Below are 17796 nucleotides of genomic sequence, written 5' to 3'. Positions count from 1 at the left end.
GTCAATCCTTCTCTTTAAACTTTACAATAATAAAAGCATAAAAGTTCCAAATATGAGAATATTTCATAGCTTTATTAAAAATAATTTATCTTAGCTTTTACAATCTAGAATCCAAACAACCTTCTAAGAGCAGGCACAATAACTTATTGAATCGCCGAGCAGGTCCATAATAGTAATGGCCTAGAGGAGAGAGGGCACACAAGACAAGCTAGCTTGTCGCTACATTCTTTGATCAACGGTACACAACCCTTCAATACAACAAGTAAACATTCAATATCCATCGTAAAGTATTTTGCTCTCTGCTTAGCCTACTTGCTTCAGCTTATGAATCTATCAGATATTTAGCAGTGTTTTTCTTTCACGATACAACAAACAGTACATTCAACCATAACTTTTTAGCCAAACTAATAGGCCCAGGTGAAGGACATAACCAGGTTAAAGAATAAACAACTGTTTGAAAATTTAACAGTCGTACACACCCTCCAATACAATAACAAAGCATTCAATATCCATTGTACATTATCTTACTCTCTGCTCCAATTAAATACTAACAGGTGGAGAACATACCAAGTTAAAAAATAAACACCTATTTAAAAATTTAATTGGAGACAAGGAACCTACAAGTAATGTATGAGTTAGTTGTTTGATGCTTGTCTTATAGACAAGTGCTTGTCTCAACTATTCGTCTTGCTCTAAGTTCTAACCTACTCCTCTAATCCTAACTTTCAAAATCTAGCTTCTATAATATATGATGTTTTAAAACATTGGAGTTTCATCCAGGATTATAGTTTAGTCCTAGATTAAGGCCTTGTTTAGTTCCACCCAAAAACTAAATTTTTTTCAAAAGTTCCTCGTCACATCGAATCTTGCGGCACATGTATGAAGTACGAAATATAGACAAAAATAAAAACTAATTACACAGTTTGGCTGTAATTTGTGAGACAAATTTTTTGAACCTAGTTAGTCCATGATTGGATAATATTTATCAAATATAAACAAAAGTGTTATAGTAGCCAAACCCAAAAATTTTCGTGAACTAAACAAGGCCTACAATTTCCCACTCACATGCCACCGCCACCCTGGTTAATACTGTGAAATTTTTGCAATTTGGCCCTTTTTTGAAACTTTTTTTGCAAAAAGACCCCTGGCGAAACAATTTTCAAAAATAGACCGTTTTTCGGCGTTATGTGACCGCACGCCGAGGATTCGCGTCTCGGCGTTGTGTCAGTTAACGCCTAGGTTATGCCACGTCATCGACGACCTTGGTCGTCCAAAACTCGTGGATGGGACCTCGGCGTCATCTCAATTGATGCCGAGCCGCGGATGTCGGCGTTAGCTGTTAGCACGCCGAGGTCGGGGGCGCGGGGTGGACGGCCCATTTTGGCTTTGCGGCCCAAACAGCTTGGCGTGCTGCCATTTAGCGCCGAGCCACTGACCTCGGCGTTGAGTCGTCTGACGCCGAGGTCTGGGCTATACAGAGCCGCGCGCGGCCTTCTTCCTCCTCCCTCCATTCAGTCTTTCCTCTTCCCACCTCTCTCTCTCTCCTTACCCCGCCGCCCCCTCAAACCCTAGCCATTAGGGAGTGGCTAGGGGCCCAAATCAGCCCCTTCAAGTTGGTCCCGAGGTAATACTCCTTCCCCTCTTCCATTCTATCCGTGTAGATTTTACTGCATTGCTTGTTTTCGTTGGAAATCCTAGGATGAAGGTGGTGGTTGTTCATTTGGTCATTGTGTTAGGGTTTGTATGAGTTTGATTGAAATGTACATGCTTTGGTGTTATGGAGAACGTTAATTAGTATGTTGTTATGTTCAAACCTTAATAGGTATTGCTTTTATCATTGTGTTAGGGTTTCTTAGTTATTGTTATTTGCTTTTAATGAAGTAGATATTTATATGATGATATATATATATATGATAATATTTCGATGTGTGATGGTTGTAGATGGATAAATTAGTGAGGTTGCATCATGGAGGCCGTGTTGTTAGGACAAGAGATGATAGTGTCAAATTTGAGAAAATGAGTGAGCAATTGTTGATTTTTGGTGAATCGCCCACATTGGCCCAATTGTTAGAGGAAGTGAAATTAAAGTTAGGTTGGAATGATGTGGACTTTGTTCAGATTCAAGGCGTGATAGATGTTGGGTCGGCAAATGGTCCACGTATCAAGCGTTTGTTGCCAATATCAAGTGACTTAGAATGGACTCATTACAAGGCGGTTGTTTTGGCCTCTGAAGTCCGTTCTTTGGATTTAGTTGTTAGCAAGGAGTCATCTGTAAGAGTAGAATGCCGACCGTCCCCCGCTCGCGTAGATGTCGGTCCTTCTTTGGAAGAAGAAATAATTGTCACACAACCATGGTATGGTGATAGCCAAGTGGTAGTATCACAGGAGCATGATGAATATGGTGGTGCTGAAGGGCTAGGTTTTCCCGAGCATGGTGTTGGATGGGCTGAGGACGATAGATATGCTGAAGACAATACAATGGAGCATAGAGATGTCCAGGGCAACACTGACAATGAGGACAATGATGACTCATATGTAATAGGTGACTCAGAAAAGGGTTTAGATGACGCTAGTGGTGATGATTCCATTGATGATGACCTTAGTGATGAGGATGATCTTAGTGGTGAAGAAGAATTTGACGATGCTCGGGCCACCAATCGATTAGATATCAAAGTAGATGGAGATGATGAGATATTTGAGGATGTGGCGGATGTTGACTCCGATGACGATCGCCCCGTTCGTCGTCTCACTGAAAGGGAAATAGAGATTTTGAGGAGGGTGTTGCCTGATAGAGAGCCTTCAATTGGTGATTTCGAGGACCTTAGCCATGGTCATAGGGCTTTTGCTGATGGTGGGCTAAACGAGAGCAACATCCCTGATGTTAGTGTTTGTCCCATCATACGCAAGGGTTTATTGTTTCCCACAATGGATGAGTTGAAATCATGGTTGCAAGAGTACTCAATTCTCCACCACCGTCCATTTCGGGTGATCAATTCATATAAGGAGAAGAGGTACACCGTGGCTTGTGAGGAACAATTGTGTCAATGGAGAGTATGTGCTAGGAAAACAAGGGCAGGCAAATGGAAGATTACCTCAGTTAATCAACCACATACTTGTGCTAGTGCTGACGCAGAAGACACTCATTTGCAGCTCAACTCTAGGTTCATTGCAAGGCAATTGTGCCCTATTGTGAAGCATATGCCAACCATAACGGTGTCCGCGTTGGTTGAGACAATCTTCCAACTATACAACTATTACGTGAAGTATGGAAAAGCATGGAGAGCAAAGCAGCGTGCATTGGAAATAATATTTGGTAATTGGGAAGAAACGTATGAGCGCCTACCGGTAATGTTGAACGCAATGAAAGCGGCAAATCTTGGGACGCACTTTGAGTACGTGCCTAAGGAAGGTGAATCAAGGAACGGTCGGGAGGTGTTTGGTAGGGCTTTCTGGGTTTTCGGTCAGAGCATTGAAGCATTCAAGCATTGTAGGCCCGTTGTATCAATTGATGGCACATTTCTTACAGGGAAGTTCGAGGGCACAATGCTTATATGTATTGGGACAGATGCCGAAGATCAGCTTGTGTCGTTAGCCTTTGCTATTGTTCGGAAGGAGGACACCGATAGTTGGTGCTGGTTCCTTAGACTCGTTAGACAAGTTGTAATCGGCCCTGGACGTGATGTTTGTGTGATATCCGACAGACATGCTGGGATTCTGAATGCTGTAGAGGAGGTGATCCCTGGTTATGGGCAAATACATCATCGTTGGTGCACAAGACACCTTGCTCAGAATCTTATACGACGTGACCACACAAAAGACAACTTCAAGTTATTCGAGGAGGTTTGTAGGCAGCAAGAGGTTAAGCTATTCAATGAGAAGCTAGAAGCTCTTAAGTTAGCTACAAATGATGATGGTAGACAGTTTTTGAGTGACTTGATGCCTTCAAAGGAGAAATGGACCTTAGCATACGACACATGTGGTTCGAGATGGGGTTTCATGACAAGTAACATGGCAGAGATGTTTAATAGTCTTCTCAGAGGTTGTCGTGGGCTGCCTGTTACCGCTATTGCCTCATTCACTTTCTACAAGCTCAACTCTTGGTTCGTTGCGCGGAAGAAACATGCTAGATCCCTATGGTTGCAAGAGAAAACTTGGCCACTTCTAGCCACCGAGCAACTAGCTTTCTCTAAGAGAAAATCAAAGCGACAAAAGGGTTCATGTTTTGATCCAATAAGACATGGCTATGAGATTCTTGAGGGAGGAGGAACCAACATTGGTGGAGAGGATCGAGGCGCTCGAAAACATAAGGTCATAATCAATGAAAATAGATGCACCTGTGGGAAACCAAGAATATACCACAGGCCTTGCTCTCATATGATCACAGCTTGTCATCTTAGGCGTGTCGACACTGAGATTCCTCCCCGTATGGCCGTGGAGTTCTCATTGACAAATCTAAGAAGTACATGGCACCCTCAATTTGAGCCATTTCTAGACGAGAGCCAATGGCCCACTTATGATGGACCCAAGTACGTGGCTGATTTAGGGTTACTATGGAAGAGTAGAGGCCCGAGGAGACGGAAGCGGTTTAAGATGGACATGGACCGAGCTACCAAAGGTCGGTCCACTAGTAGCAAGGTTGGCACTCATTTTGTAGAAGACACCCAAAAATCTCGTTGCTCTAAGTGCCACAAGCCGGGTCATAATAGAAGGAAATGTCCACAATTGATAAGAGAGGAGGTACTTTTACGTAGTTTTTACATGTGTTATAATTTCCACAATTGTTAAAATTTCACTACTTTTACATGTGTTATACAATTGTTTAGGTTTCCCTTTTTGTAATTTACATAATATGTCTTATTTATGTAATGTTACTTTCATACTAACTTTTTGTTCTCACTTATGTTACAGTATGGATCGAACCCTGCTTGACCCGAGGTTCAATGAGAAACATCAAGCTCGGAGGATCGAGGATGGAGAGGTACCCTTCTTTTACCACTTGTATTACTTGTATTACTTATTACTTGTTTTCATCCATTTTTCATTTGAATAACTTTCGTTTGTTTCTCTTTGTTGTTTTCATTGCAGGTGCTCCACTGTTTGAGACCCATGACCCACGAGGCTGCTACAAGCATGGTGTACGACGAGAGGTACACGCCCCTATTGAAGAGGGCCAACCTTGCTGCAGTCGCTCGTGTGTGCCGTCGCGGTACTCCACCTTTCAACCCAGCGGCTGAAAGCCCTAGTTTGGTTTTGGATAATTGATGAAACCCTAATACTAACCTCTATACTAAGTGTGTGTAGACTTAATGAGGTTGGTACATGCCAAGTGATGGAGCAAGTGATGATCATGGTGATGATGGTGATGACCACAAGATGATCAAAGTGCTCAACTTGGAAAAGAAGAAAGAGAAAAACAAAACCCTATGGAGATCAAGGCAAAGGTATTGCTTAGGGTTTTGGTTTTGGTGATCAAGACACCATAGAGGGTGTGATCACATTTAGGATAGATAGCCATACTATAAAGAGGGGAATTCTTTGGCTAAGCGGTTATCAAGTGCCACTAGGTGTCATTGTTCATGTGCATGCATTTAGAACCTAGTGAGCTAACTCAACTCCTTCAAAGAAAATGATTGTGAAAATGCTAACACACGTGCACATGTTGGTTTACACATTGTGGTGTTGGCACACTTTGAGAAGGAGGTGGAGTTTGGAAGGTAGAGAGAGGTTGGGTTCCTCTCTCCCTCCCGCCGAGCTTGCGAGGCGGGATTCGGCGCTTTTCGAGAAAATGAAGTGCATATTTTCTATTGCGCCGATGGGAATTTTTGGTGTAGTCGCGGGAGTGTTTCTCGCTGAGGAACACTCACCGGACGCTGGCTTCTGGAGCACCGGACGCTGGTGTTGAGCGTCCGGTGCAGACAGTGCCTGGCCCAGCTAGGGTAAGGCACCGGACGATAGGCACCGGACGCTGGCCTGAGCGTCCGGTGTGCGGGCGTTTTGCGACCCTCTCTGCGCATGGGTCCGGTGGGCACCGGACGCTATCGGTGCTTAGCGTCCGGTGACCCTGCAAGTTTGCGGAGCTCTCTACGCACGGGTCCGGTGTGCACTGGACTAACTTGCTCAAGCGTCCGGTGCTCTGCAGGTTACCGTTAGACTCTGACACGGGGCTGAGTTGGAGCACCGGACGCTGGTGTTGAGCGTCCGGTGCCCCTTTAAGAGCGTCCGGTGACTCCGAGTTTTGCCCAGTGAAAGAGCCAACGGCTCTATTTGTTTGAGGGGCTATATATACGTGTTTGGCCGGCTTGGGGATGTCTCTCTCGGCACTCTAACATACTTGACATCCTTGTGAGCCTAAGCAAACACCTCCCACTCATCTCCTTCATAGATTGAACATCTTTGTGAGATTGGGAGTGATTCCAAGTGCATTTGCTTGAGTGATTGCATCTAGTGGCACTTGGGGATCGTTCTAGCTGCGATTTTCTTGTTACTCTTGGTGGTTGCCGCCACCTAGACGGCTTGGAGCAGCGGAGGAGGATTGGCACGAGTTGGTGATTGTTCGTGGCCATCTCCCGGTGATTGTGAGGGGTCTTGTACCTTCCCCGGCGGAGAGCCGAAAGGTAACTCTAGTGGATTGCTCGTGTCATTGAGTTACCTCACTTGTGGGTCGGTTCTTGTGGTGTCCTAGTGAGGACGAGGTTCGTGCTACACCTCTTAGCCACCGAACCACCAAGTGTTGGTCGACACAACGGGGACGTAGCGTGCCGGCAAGCACGTGAACCTCGGGAGAAAAATTGTGTGCCTCCATTGTGATTGATTCATTGGATTTCTCTCGGTGATTGGACTTCACATTATTGATTGGTTCATCCCCTCTACGCGGCGGTATAAAGTTCGAACCATCTCTCTTACATTCCCGCAAACTAGAGTAGCTTACTTACTTGTATAGAAACTTTAGGTAGCTTTCTAGTGTAAGTAGTGACATAGCTCTTGTGTGCCTAGTGATTATATCAACTAGAATTGTTGGATAGGTGGCTTGCAAACACCCCATTAGAGCTAGAGCAAAAAGCTTCGCTTTGTTTTTTACTAACCTCTTGCTCTAGTGAGTTTGTAGATTTTTAATAGGCTATTCACCCCCCTCTAGCCATATTAGGACCTTTCAGCGGCGTTGACAGATAGGTGGCGTCCTGAGACACACACCTTCCACCTCCCTTGTGGAGAGATGACCGTCACTCTAGAGGACACAGCCATGATCCTTGGAGTGAGAATCAGAGGTTTTCCAGTGACCGGAGACACTAAGTCCGAAGGGTGGGAGAACCGAGTGCATAACTTCTTGGGACGTGCACTACCAGAGCTTGAGGCAGGGAAGAAGAGAAGGAGCAGAGGGGTACCACTTAGGTGGCTTCGAGAGCAGTGGCATCAGTGTCCACCAGACGCTGATGAAGCCACAGTGAACTACTACTGCAGAGCATATGTTCTTCACATGTTCGGTACGGTTCTCTTCCCGGATGGCACTGGAGACACGGCTTCCTGGATGTACATCCCGTGCTTGCAAAATTGGGATGACGTTAGGAATAGAAGCTGGGGCTCAGCCATCTTGGATTTCTTGTACCGCCAGCTGTGCGAGGCTTGTCAGAGGGCTGGAGGTACACATTCTACTATGTCTGGGTGCATGACACTTCTACAGGTACATAATTTGAGTCTTTCCTTTCACTTGCAAGGCATTAATTTCATGATAGACCTATGATACTCAGTTCTTCTTCCTTTTGAATGCAGATTTGGATGTGGGAGAGGCTTCCTGTTGGAAGACCACATAGGATGCAACAGCCACCTGCTTGGTTCCCGGAAGGGGACACAATCGTTGCTCCTACGGTGGCTCACCTCTACGAGCGTACGAGCGGGGTGTACCACGTCTCCCGTCACGCTTACATTAGCTACACCAATGAGATGGACACCCTTCAACCACAACACGTAAGTCTACCAGCAATTTATTTGACTTGTAGCAATCTATATGGACATAGTACTCAACGCAGTCGTTGTTTTCAGGTTGAGTGGAGACCGTACAGGAGGGAAAGGATCCTTGGCTTGGCACTTAGGACAGTGTGCAGGGCGGATGAGGATTTGTGGACTATGAGGTGCCCCCTCATATGTTTCTACGCGGTCGAGTACCACCTCCCGCACCGTGTCGTCCGGCAATTTGGTAGGCTCCAACCTTGTCCACCGGAGGACTTCTCCACGAGTTGGCAGCTACATAGGTACCTCGCTTAAATTCTCAAAGTTGACTCTTCCATTTCGTTAATTCTAATGGTCCTTGTACTAACCATTTCCCGATTTGACAGGTTGAATCGTCAGCGATAGAAGAAGATTACGAACTGGCAGGCCGAACACCAGAGATACATTGATGAGTGGCTACGTTATGAGCGGAATAACATGAGAATTCATGCCGTGCACCGCGACAATGCGTTCAATGAGTACCTCGCTTGGCTAGGGCCAAGGACAAGGTTGTGCTTGAGGCCTGCATGGACGGAGCAAGACATCGCTGACATTGCTAGTGAAGATGAGGGCGACAACCCCTACGATGAAGCCACCAGGACAGGCCGACAAGTTGAGATTTCTCCTGTGCTGTCTAGAGCGGTTAGTCCTAATGTATTTGTATTTTGTTGACAGTTGTCTATTGTCAAATGATTTATACTCATAGTATTTGTGAGCAGGGTACCGAAATCATGAGGACAGTCGCTGAACAAGGAAGGGCATTGATGATCCCTCCAGGTGCTCCAGATGAAGCTAACGAATTACGAGCAGCCCTACAGGTAATCCAACATCGAGCTCGTATATATTTGTTCGCCCGTATATATTTGTTACCCAATTATAATATGTATTCCATGCAGCGTGCAATGCATCGCCTGCGCAAGGTAGCCGCCCGCCTTGGTTGTCGACAACCCACCGGCGTAGTGGAGCCCCAACAGTTTCGTGGAGCAGGCGGCTATGAAGGAGCTGGCCCGTCTACCACGCATGGAGCTGGGGCTTCTATAGAAGTTGAAGAGGAACAAGGACAAGGAGAAGGCGAGGGTTATGGGGTTGATGACCAAGAAGAGATTGGCATGTCACAGCTGGGTGATGCTCCACAAGGTACGCAGGGTGCCTCTACCTCTGGACGTCCACAAAGGGCGACCCGATCTGTCGAGAGGTACACTCCCGGTTCCCATGCGCTGCCAAGGGAAAGGCGTGGTGGTCGGCATCCACGTTAGGGTAAAAACTTAAACCTTTCATCCTACATGTTCCTTCGTTGTCCCATATATGTGTGTTCCTAAGGTGCCCCCTACATCTTGTTCACAGGTCACAATATGGATGAGCGGCTTCTTTTGTCTTCAACGACTTTGTGGATGGCTCGACAATGTCAAATGAACTATGTGCAAACTCTATGTGTGAACGCCAATTAACAATGTGTAATTAACTCATGTATGGACTATGTGTGAACGACTATGTTATGTATGAGCTACTCTAATATCCAATCAAGTATGGACTATGATTGAACTTGTGCGCTCATGTATGGAATATGTGTCGATTATTTATTTACGTATGTGCGTATATAATTTGTATTACTATGTGACTATGGTTTTCTATTAACAATTTGTATTACTTTGTCAATGGCTAAAATATTTGGCGAAAATAAATAAAATGCTGAGCCAAGACCTCGGCGTTTATTCATTTGACGCCGAGGTAGGGGGCCAAACCTGGCCCTCTCTGAGTTGGATGTGCTCGACACACCGAGGTAGCCAACCTCGGCGTGCATCTAGGCCACGCCGAGCATGGGACCTCGGCGTTTATTCATTTGACGCCGACGTAGGGGGCAGACCTGGACCTCCCTGCGTGCGCGGTGGTGGCCACGCCGAGGTTGCCAACCTCGGCGTGCAGCCAGATCACGCCGAGCCTGATGACTTTTTTAAACTTCGCTTTACATTAATTTTTTAGTTTCCTTTTCTAACATATGGAAATTGGACTCGTTTTTAGTTACTACTATTTAGTAAATTTTAATTTTACTTAAGTATTTACAAATTAGAATATATACAGATTGTTTAATTAGGTTTTATTTTTTTCATTTGTTTGGAGACCAAACTATTAAATTTTTCTTTATAAATTAACTTATTTAATAACTTCAAATTGGACTCGTTTCCCCTCAACAAATAAAGGCTTCGGCTATAAAAATCCTACCTAATGGGGAAGGAGTTGGCGAAGTCACAAGGACATGTACCACTAATGGGAGAAGCAATCCATGGCGTCGCACAAAAGTCCTCAACATATATAGACATGTACCACTAGTTCGGACTAGCACATAAAGAATCCATTACATCCTCAAATATTATGGACCTCTAACCAGAAACGTAGCCAGGTAGCAAATCGTCGTCGTCGGACTCACAAGCCTCCACCACCACTCCTTTTGCCTTTTCCGCCTTTTGCCTGTAGTAAGCAGCCTCAATTTCATCCACGGCTTGTGTTAACCATTCATCGTCCTCCTCCTGCTCTACCACCAAATTCTTTTGGCTATAGTAAGCAGCCTCCGCCTCATCCACAGCTTGTGTATACCATTCCTCCTCCTCATCCTCCTCCACCTGCAACACAAAGTCCGTAGTGCGGCTGGTTTCGTCTGCATTGTGCACATGTACATTATGCTCTTGTTGAGCCATCTTAGAAGCATCGTGCTCAAGCACAAGTTCGGCGAGAGCGTCCAATCTTGAGTTGTCCTCCTCATCCATGTTGTCGTCCGCCTCTTTGACTTCATCCTTCTTCATCTTGTCCATAGCTATCTTCTCCAAATAACTTGAACGAGCCACATCAGCGGCCCAATCTCCGGTGCATCCAATCTCTTTAACAATGAAGAAAAACAAAAGACATGAAACAGACATTAAAATTATTATTACTTACTAGCACACAATCTTTTCTCTAAACCCTTCATTTCGTCATACTCTTGAAGTACAGCTCTCCAAGAGTTCTCCTCTTCTTTTTGCTTGATACCTTCAAGCCTCCATTTCTCCCACATTACTTTTGCGGGGCTGTTGTGACGGCCCTCTCTTGCTTCACGACGTGCGTCTTCTTTGTAGTACTTCACATAGTTGTCCAACAGTTGGTTCCCGCATCGAAGCTTAATGCCTAGTGCTTTCTTTTGCTCGCAGGTTTGGTAGAAGTCTCTTTTCCCATGCCAATACTCCCAGTCACATTTCCTAGTGCTCTAATGTTGAATAAGAGATGATAATTAGTAAGAACACATATTGTTGTTCTAGCACTATTGAAAAAAAACAGGAGCTCACCACATCGTAGTCTACCATATGACCACAAAAATATCCGACTCCTAGTTCGGAAGGAACTAAGCCGTAGCTAGCCTCAACACCACACTTGCATTTAACCGGAGGCGCTGCGGTAATAATCCTGTCATTCTTTTTCTTCTTTTCCTCCGGCCAATGAGACTTCGGACCATATAGCCACTCTCTAAAATGACACTTTTCCATAGAATAATCCTGCCACAATTGAAAATCAATGGACTTCGAGCAAACTATATAAATTACTTGTAAGAAACCAAAAGTGGTATACTAGGAAAAGTGACTTACTGGATGCTTGTTGGGACACACAAACTCAAGACCTCGCGTCTGCTCTACCATAGCTTGGTCACCACAAAAGCACTTAGGAGGGTCATCAAGGCGTCTTGCCGTAGCTACTTCCTTCTCCTCAGAAATCATTGGTGGGGGGTTTGGTGGTGGCGGCACCCAACGTTTGAAGCGATCACGTGGAAACTTCCCGTGGCAAATACCCGCAAAAAGCAAGAACCGTGGGTCAAACTTGTCGGGGCCGTCGATCCACTGGAAGAAGAAGCACTTCTCATGGTCCTAGAAAAACAAACAAATAAATCATGCAAAGCGTTGGTGCAACCATAACCTACATTTTGAAAATTCAAACACAATTTCATAAACTTACATTGAATTGGCCACATGTGTAGAAACACCGTGCAGCGGTGTTAGGATGCCTAGATTGCATCACTTCTGCCGGCTTTTGACAATCACAATTTGGAACCGGGAGGTCCGGAGGTACCGGGGCATCCACACAAGAGGCGTCCGCATATAGCTCCCTCGGTCGACCGCGTTTTTTTCCAATACTCTACTCGATATAGGTTCATCATCTACATCAACAAGTGTTACTATAACTAATGCCACATCTAATAGCACCAAGACATACAACACTAAGAGAGGACATGAACCGTACTTACTAAAAAGTTAACAAAGTGGCCCAATGCACTAAAGAGTAGCAAAACCCTAAAGAGTAGCAAACCCTAAACCATAATCCACAACATACAACACTAAATGAGGACATGAATCGTACATACTATACCATAGTAAACACGCATTTGAGTCAAATACTCATTGGATAAAAGACATTTCACAAATGACATGAAGCAAACTATTAATGACATATTCCATAAAAAACCACCACTAAAAACAAGATCCCAATGGATAAAATGGAAGAGGGGAAGGAGTAGTACCTTAGGAAACCGTTATAAGCCTCGATCCGACACCTCTATGCTTGGTTTTAGGATTTAGGGTTCGTGGGAAGAGAGAGGAAGAGAAAAAAGGGGATGGGCACAAAGGCAGAATGAAGAGAGGAAGAAGAAGGGGCCTTGGCCCGGGCTGGTTAGCCAGAGCTCGGCGTCGAGTCGTGTGACGCCGAGCTATGAGGCTAGGCGATAAAGGGCAAAACGCCGAGGTATGTGGGCCGCCGTGCGAATTGGGCCTCGCTGTGTCCAACCGCTGACCTCGGCGCTAGGTCATTTAACGCCGAGGTATGTGGCTCGGCGCTATGTCATTTCACGCCGTGCTCCGCCACGTGTTTTCGACGACCATGGTCGTTGATGACGTGGCACCACCTCGGCGTTGCCTCATACGATGCCGAGCCACATACCACGGCGTACTGTATGAGAACGCCGAAAAACGGTCTATTTTTAGAAATTGTTTCACGAGGGGTCTAATTGTAAAAATTGTTTTAAAAAAGGGCCAAATTGCAAAAAAAACTACGTTAATACTTCATTGCGAAGAAAAAGAAACCACATGCTGCTAGTAAGGCCTTGTTTAGTTCCCCAAAAATTTTGCAAAATTTTTCAGATTCCCCGTCACATCGAATCTTTAGACGTATGCATGGAGTATTAAATATAGATAAAAATAAAAACTAATTGCACAGTTTAGTCGGAATTGACGAGACGAATCTTTTGAGCCTAGTTAGTCCATGATTGAACAATATTTGTCAAATACAAACGAAATTACTACAGTGCTCATTTTGCTAAAAAATTTGGAACTAAACGAGGCCTAACTTGCTGGCCTGGCCTGGCTTTGGTCACGTGTTCCTTCTGCTTCTGGTCTTGGTTCACCACGAGGCTTCTACACCGCGTCCTTCCGCTTCCTTCGCCACCTCTCGCGTCTCCCCTCTCCCGAAACCAAACCCCTCGCACTCCAACTCCTCAATCTGAGCAGTGTAGAACTCTCTCGCCCTACTCCGACCGTCAAAAAAATCCAATCTTTCCGCTCCCCTCCGACGTTCTCGGAGGCCGCACGGCTGCAAGATTGATCAATCCTGCGCGGATCGAGCCGCAGACACCACCAGTTCCAATCCAATCCCCAGCTGGGTGCTTGCGGACCGCAGAGCAGAGCCCGGACGGAGCATGGGGTCCCGATCCGCCGCCAGCGCGGCGCTGCGGATATGGCTGCTGGTGTCCGTGGCGCTGCTGCTGGGCTGCTGCCAGGGAAGGTTCGTGGTGGAGAAGAACAGCCTCAAGGTGACGGCGCCCGACGACCTCAAGGGCACCTACGAGTGCGCCATTGGCAACTTCGGGGTGCCCCAGTACGGCGGCACCATGGTCGGCTTCGTCGCCTACCCCAAGGCCAACAGGAAGGCCTGCAAGAGCTTCGACGACTTCGACATCTCCTACAAGGCCAAGCCGGGGGCGTTCCCCACCTTCTTGCTCGTCGACAGGGGAGGTGAGTTACCGGAATCTCAGCACCATAGCACGACGCGACGAGATTGCTCCTCCTCCTCCTCCCGGCCGCCGGACTGGCGGTTGGTCTCTGTTAGATCACCCATGCGTGGACTGGCGGTTGGATTGGATAGAGACATACAGTGTAGTTGAAGGTTTGACCACAGGTGCCCAAATTTCTGTTTATTATTAGTCGTGTGGTCTTCAGGTAGATGCGGTGAAGATTAGATCTTTCCATGTGATTATGTGATTACTTTGTTGAATACCCGTTGACTTGTTTTAGTACAAAGACCTTGATGTGTGCTGAAAGGGAATTTAACTTGAGAGCTTAGCTTACTGTCACTGTCTTGGTTTTAGACCGTCCTATTGTGCTCCACTGTTTTTTTTTGTTTTCATCCAACCTGCTATTTTAATTAACACCCCTCACTGTCTGTTCTCAGCTATTTTAATAGACAGTGGATTGCACAATAATACAATGTTTGGTGATGTTTACAGATTGCTACTTTGCAAAGAAGGCATGGAATGCACAGAAAGCAGGAGCAGCGGCGATCCTTGTTGCTGATGACAAAGACGAGCCTCTAATTACGATGGACAACCCTGAGGAGAGTGGCAACACGGATTACTTAGAGAACATCACTATTCCTTCGGCGTTAATAACCAAGAGCTTTGGGGACAGGCTCAAGAAAGCAATTGACAAAGGTGACATGGTTAATGTGAATTTGGATTGGAGGGAGGCCCTGCCCCATCCTGATGAGCGTGTTGAGTATGAGTTTTGGACCAACAGCAATGATGAATGTGGCCCAAAGTGCGATAGCCAGATTGATTTTGTCAAGAGCTTCAAAGGAGCAGCACAGGTGCTTGAGAAGAAGGGCTACACAGAGTTCACTCCTCACTACATCACCTGGTATTGCCCAGAGGCCTTCATTCTGAGCAAGCAGTGCAAGTCCCAGTGCATCAACCATGGGAGATACTGTGCACCTGACCCGGAACAGGATTTTAGCAAAGGATATGATGGAAAAGATGTGGTGGTCCAGAACTTGCGCCAAGTTTGTGTCTTTAAGGTTGCTAAGGAGCACAAGAAGCCTTGGTTATGGTGGGACTATGTTACTGATTTTGCGATTCGGTGCCCAATGAAGGAAAAGAAGTACACAAAGGAGTGTGCTGAAGGGGTTATTAAGTCGCTTGGTATGTTGTATTTGCATTGTTTTTTGTGGTGAGGTGCAGATCTGCAATATTTATACTGAACTAGTTTATAATTTACAGGCCTTGATCATAAAGCAATAGATAAGTGTATTGGTGATCCAGATGCTGATGAAGAAAACCCTGTTCTGAAAGCTGAACAAGATGCACAGGTTAGTACTTCAATGTGAATTCGTGATCTTTTCTGTTCATCCTATTGTTGATCTGAACGCAAACACATCATCATCATCCACTCTCTATAGATTGGCAAGGGCTCTCGTGGTGATGTTACCATCTTACCAACTCTGGTAATCAACAATAGACAATACAGAGGTATGTGCCTTTTTCTATCTATCCCATAAATTACTATAAGGAGTTTTCTGAGATCACCAGATGAACTTATCCGAGCATATGTTTCTCAGGGAAGCTTGACAAAGGAGCAGTTCTTAAAGCACTTTGTGCTGGTTTTAAGGAAACCACTGAGCCAGCCGTTTGCTTGAGTGAAGGTTTTGCACTGATTCCCCTAATTTTTCCATGTTCACTGCTTATATGATCTAGCTTATACTTCCAAGTGTAATTTGCATGTAGCATGCTCTTAATGTTCATTTTATTTCAACCTTAGATATACAAACAAATGAGTGCCTAGAGAACAATGGTGGCTGTTGGCAAGATAAGGCTGCTAACATCACTGCATGCAAGGTACTTCCTGCGTTGTTATCTCTTCTTCTTTTTTCTTTTTTTTTTGAAAATTTGTTTTATCAAATATTTATTCTGTTTAGCTTATACATATAATACATATAATACTTGTTTGGTTTATATATAGGATACTTTCCGTGGAAGAGTTTGTGAGTGTCCAGTTGTGAAAGGAGTAAAATTTGTTGGTGATGGCTATACTCATTGTGAAGGTACACTACAAGATTCATCTTTTGGCAATTTCTTTTATTATATGTTACCAGAGCCTTCTGAATTATAGCATGTGTTTTTTTAGCTTCCGGATCTGGGCGATGTGAAATTAATAATGGAGGATGCTGGAAAGATACCAAGAATGGTCGGACATACTCAGCCTGTACTGTAAGTGTCAGTTGAGGTTTTGCTGTCCTTAAAACTGCCATATTATCAGTAGGATCCTGTCCAGATATTTTTCAAGTAAAAAGTGCTTATAAAATCTGATATTTTGGTTCTGGTGTCTGTAACATGCAGGATGATGGCTGCAAATGCCCAGATGGATTCAAGGGTGATGGTAAGCACAAATGTGAAGGTAAGAGACATTTCCTGAGGCCCATTAATCTTTCTAGAAGTGCTTGCCTTGCCTCCACAGCTTCTGCTGTAATGCACTTCAGAATTGCCTTCCACTGTTTTGCCATATCATATATCATTGAACTTCTCGCACTTCCCTTGTGATGCTGATGTGAAACATGTTGTGACAGATATTGATGAATGTAAGGAAAAGACTGCATGTCAGTGCAAAGAATGCAAATGCAAAAACACATGGGGAAGCTATGAGTGTGGCTGCAGTGGAGGCTTGCTTTACATGAGGGAGCATGATACATGCATAAGTATGTAGCCCTCATACATGTACACTATCAGCTTATTATTGAGTTGCAGTTTTCATGTTGAATTAGTTAACGTTAGAGGTCATAAGTTAGCAGAAGTTGCTGGCTACCTCATCTATTTGTGCCACATGAGTACTTTTGGTTTTTTGCTCTGACAGCTTGACAGTTCAAAGCTCAAAAGTAGCAACTATGCTGAATATAGTCATATAGACATGAACTTGACACTCGAGTGATGCTAATTGGGCGATTGTTGTACTCAGGCAAAAATGGAGGATCAGAAGCAGGCTGGGGCTTCTTGTGGGTCGTCTTCTTCGGCCTTGTTGCAGCAGGAATTGCAGGATATGCAGTGTACAAGTACAGGATCCGGGTAAGAAATAAGCAGCTTGTACCTGCTGATATTTCTTTGTTCATTACTAAGGATGGGGATGGCCCTCCAAATGGATACCCACGGTTCTATTTAGTTTATTTAGTTACGCTACATAAGAACCGCGGATATCCATTTGGAGCACCATCCTTCTGGAAACTCGGGCAGCATCTAATTTTGTTCTTGCATTGCATGTGCCTACAGAGATACATGGACTCAGAGATCCGTGCCATCATGGCTCAGTACATGCCCCTGGACAACCAAGGAGATGTCCAGAGCCATTCTCACCATATTGAGATGTGAGGTGGATGCAGACTTGATGAGAGGAGACCGACACTTGATCTAGCTTATATACACTTGAATTAGATGTGCATAACCGTAACTTTCTTCTGTAGCATTCAGTGTCCTTGAACAATTTGTATCTGTGTGGTTTCTGTGTTAGGTTGTACCATGACATGGTCTTGTTTAGTAATAATTGTCATCTTTTCTTTCAGTGGCAATAAAGGAGATGGCAAACGGGCATGACTAAAACAAGAAAATTGTTACGTTTGTGGTCACTGATCAGTGGTAAAGAAATTTGAGCGCCAAACATAACAGAAAATTGTGACTGGTGTCAATTGTTTGATCCATGATGGCTGTCGATTGAATGAAATCGCTCCATGTGTACGTATGGAGCTTAGAAGGTACACAAAAGAAAG

The 17796-nt window shown here is 44.9% G+C and overlaps 2 protein-coding genes across 2 annotated transcripts; one reads left to right on the top strand and one right to left on the bottom strand.

The window, feature by feature from the left end:
- LOC110435623 lies at positions 10362-11645 on the bottom strand. The gene is made up of 4 exons (XM_021461365.1): positions 11595-11645; positions 11298-11504; positions 10915-11218; positions 10362-10855 (listed from the first exon to the last, which is right to left on the bottom strand). Exons 1-4 carry the CDS (start codon positions 11643-11645, stop codon positions 10362-10364), a joined length of 1056 nt encoding a protein of 351 aa, XP_021317040.1.
- Positions 13426-17632, top strand: LOC8067617 (vacuolar-sorting receptor 1). Its single transcript, XM_002450099.2, has 12 exons — positions 13426-14006; positions 14498-15187; positions 15266-15354; positions 15445-15514; positions 15604-15687; positions 15804-15880; positions 16005-16086; positions 16170-16252; positions 16382-16439; positions 16609-16737; positions 16995-17101; positions 17303-17632. Exons 1-12 carry the CDS (start codon positions 13691-13693, stop codon positions 17399-17401), a joined length of 1884 nt encoding a protein of 627 aa, XP_002450144.1. The 5' UTR covers positions 13426-13690; the 3' UTR covers positions 17402-17632.

The sequence above is a fragment of the Sorghum bicolor genome, chromosome 5 (genome assembly GCF_000003195.3).
Source record: "Sorghum bicolor cultivar BTx623 chromosome 5, Sorghum_bicolor_NCBIv3, whole genome shotgun sequence".
Lineage (NCBI taxonomy): Eukaryota > Viridiplantae > Streptophyta > Magnoliopsida > Poales > Poaceae > Sorghum > Sorghum bicolor.
This window is presented reverse-complemented; position numbering and strand designations above follow the sequence as displayed.

What these genes read in the sequence shown, in the direction of transcription:
- LOC8067617 (XM_002450099.2), top strand. Translation starts at nt 13,691, where the DNA reads ATGGGGTCCCGATCCGCCGCCAGCGCGGCGCTGCGGATATGGCTGCTG. An exon ending in CAACAATAGACAATACAGAG is followed by an intron (nt 15,515 to 15,603) that starts GTATGTGCCTTT and finishes TATGTTTCTCAG; the next exon opens with GGAAGCTTGACAAAGGAGCA. An exon ending in AGCCGTTTGCTTGAGTGAAG is followed by an intron (nt 15,688 to 15,803) that starts GTTTTGCACTGA and finishes TTTCAACCTTAG; the next exon opens with ATATACAAACAAATGAGTGC.
- LOC110435623 (XM_021461365.1), bottom strand. Translation starts at nt 11,645, where the DNA reads ATGGTAGAGCAGACGCGAGGTCTTGAGTTTGTGTGTCCCAACAAGCAT. An exon ending in TGTGTCCCAACAAGCATCCA is followed by an intron (nt 11,505 to 11,594) that starts GTAAGTCACTTT and finishes CAATTGTGGCAG; the next exon opens with GATTATTCTATGGAAAAGTG. An exon ending in ATATGGTAGACTACGATGTG is followed by an intron (nt 11,219 to 11,297) that starts GTGAGCTCCTGT and finishes ATTCAACATTAG; the next exon opens with AGCACTAGGAAATGTGACTG.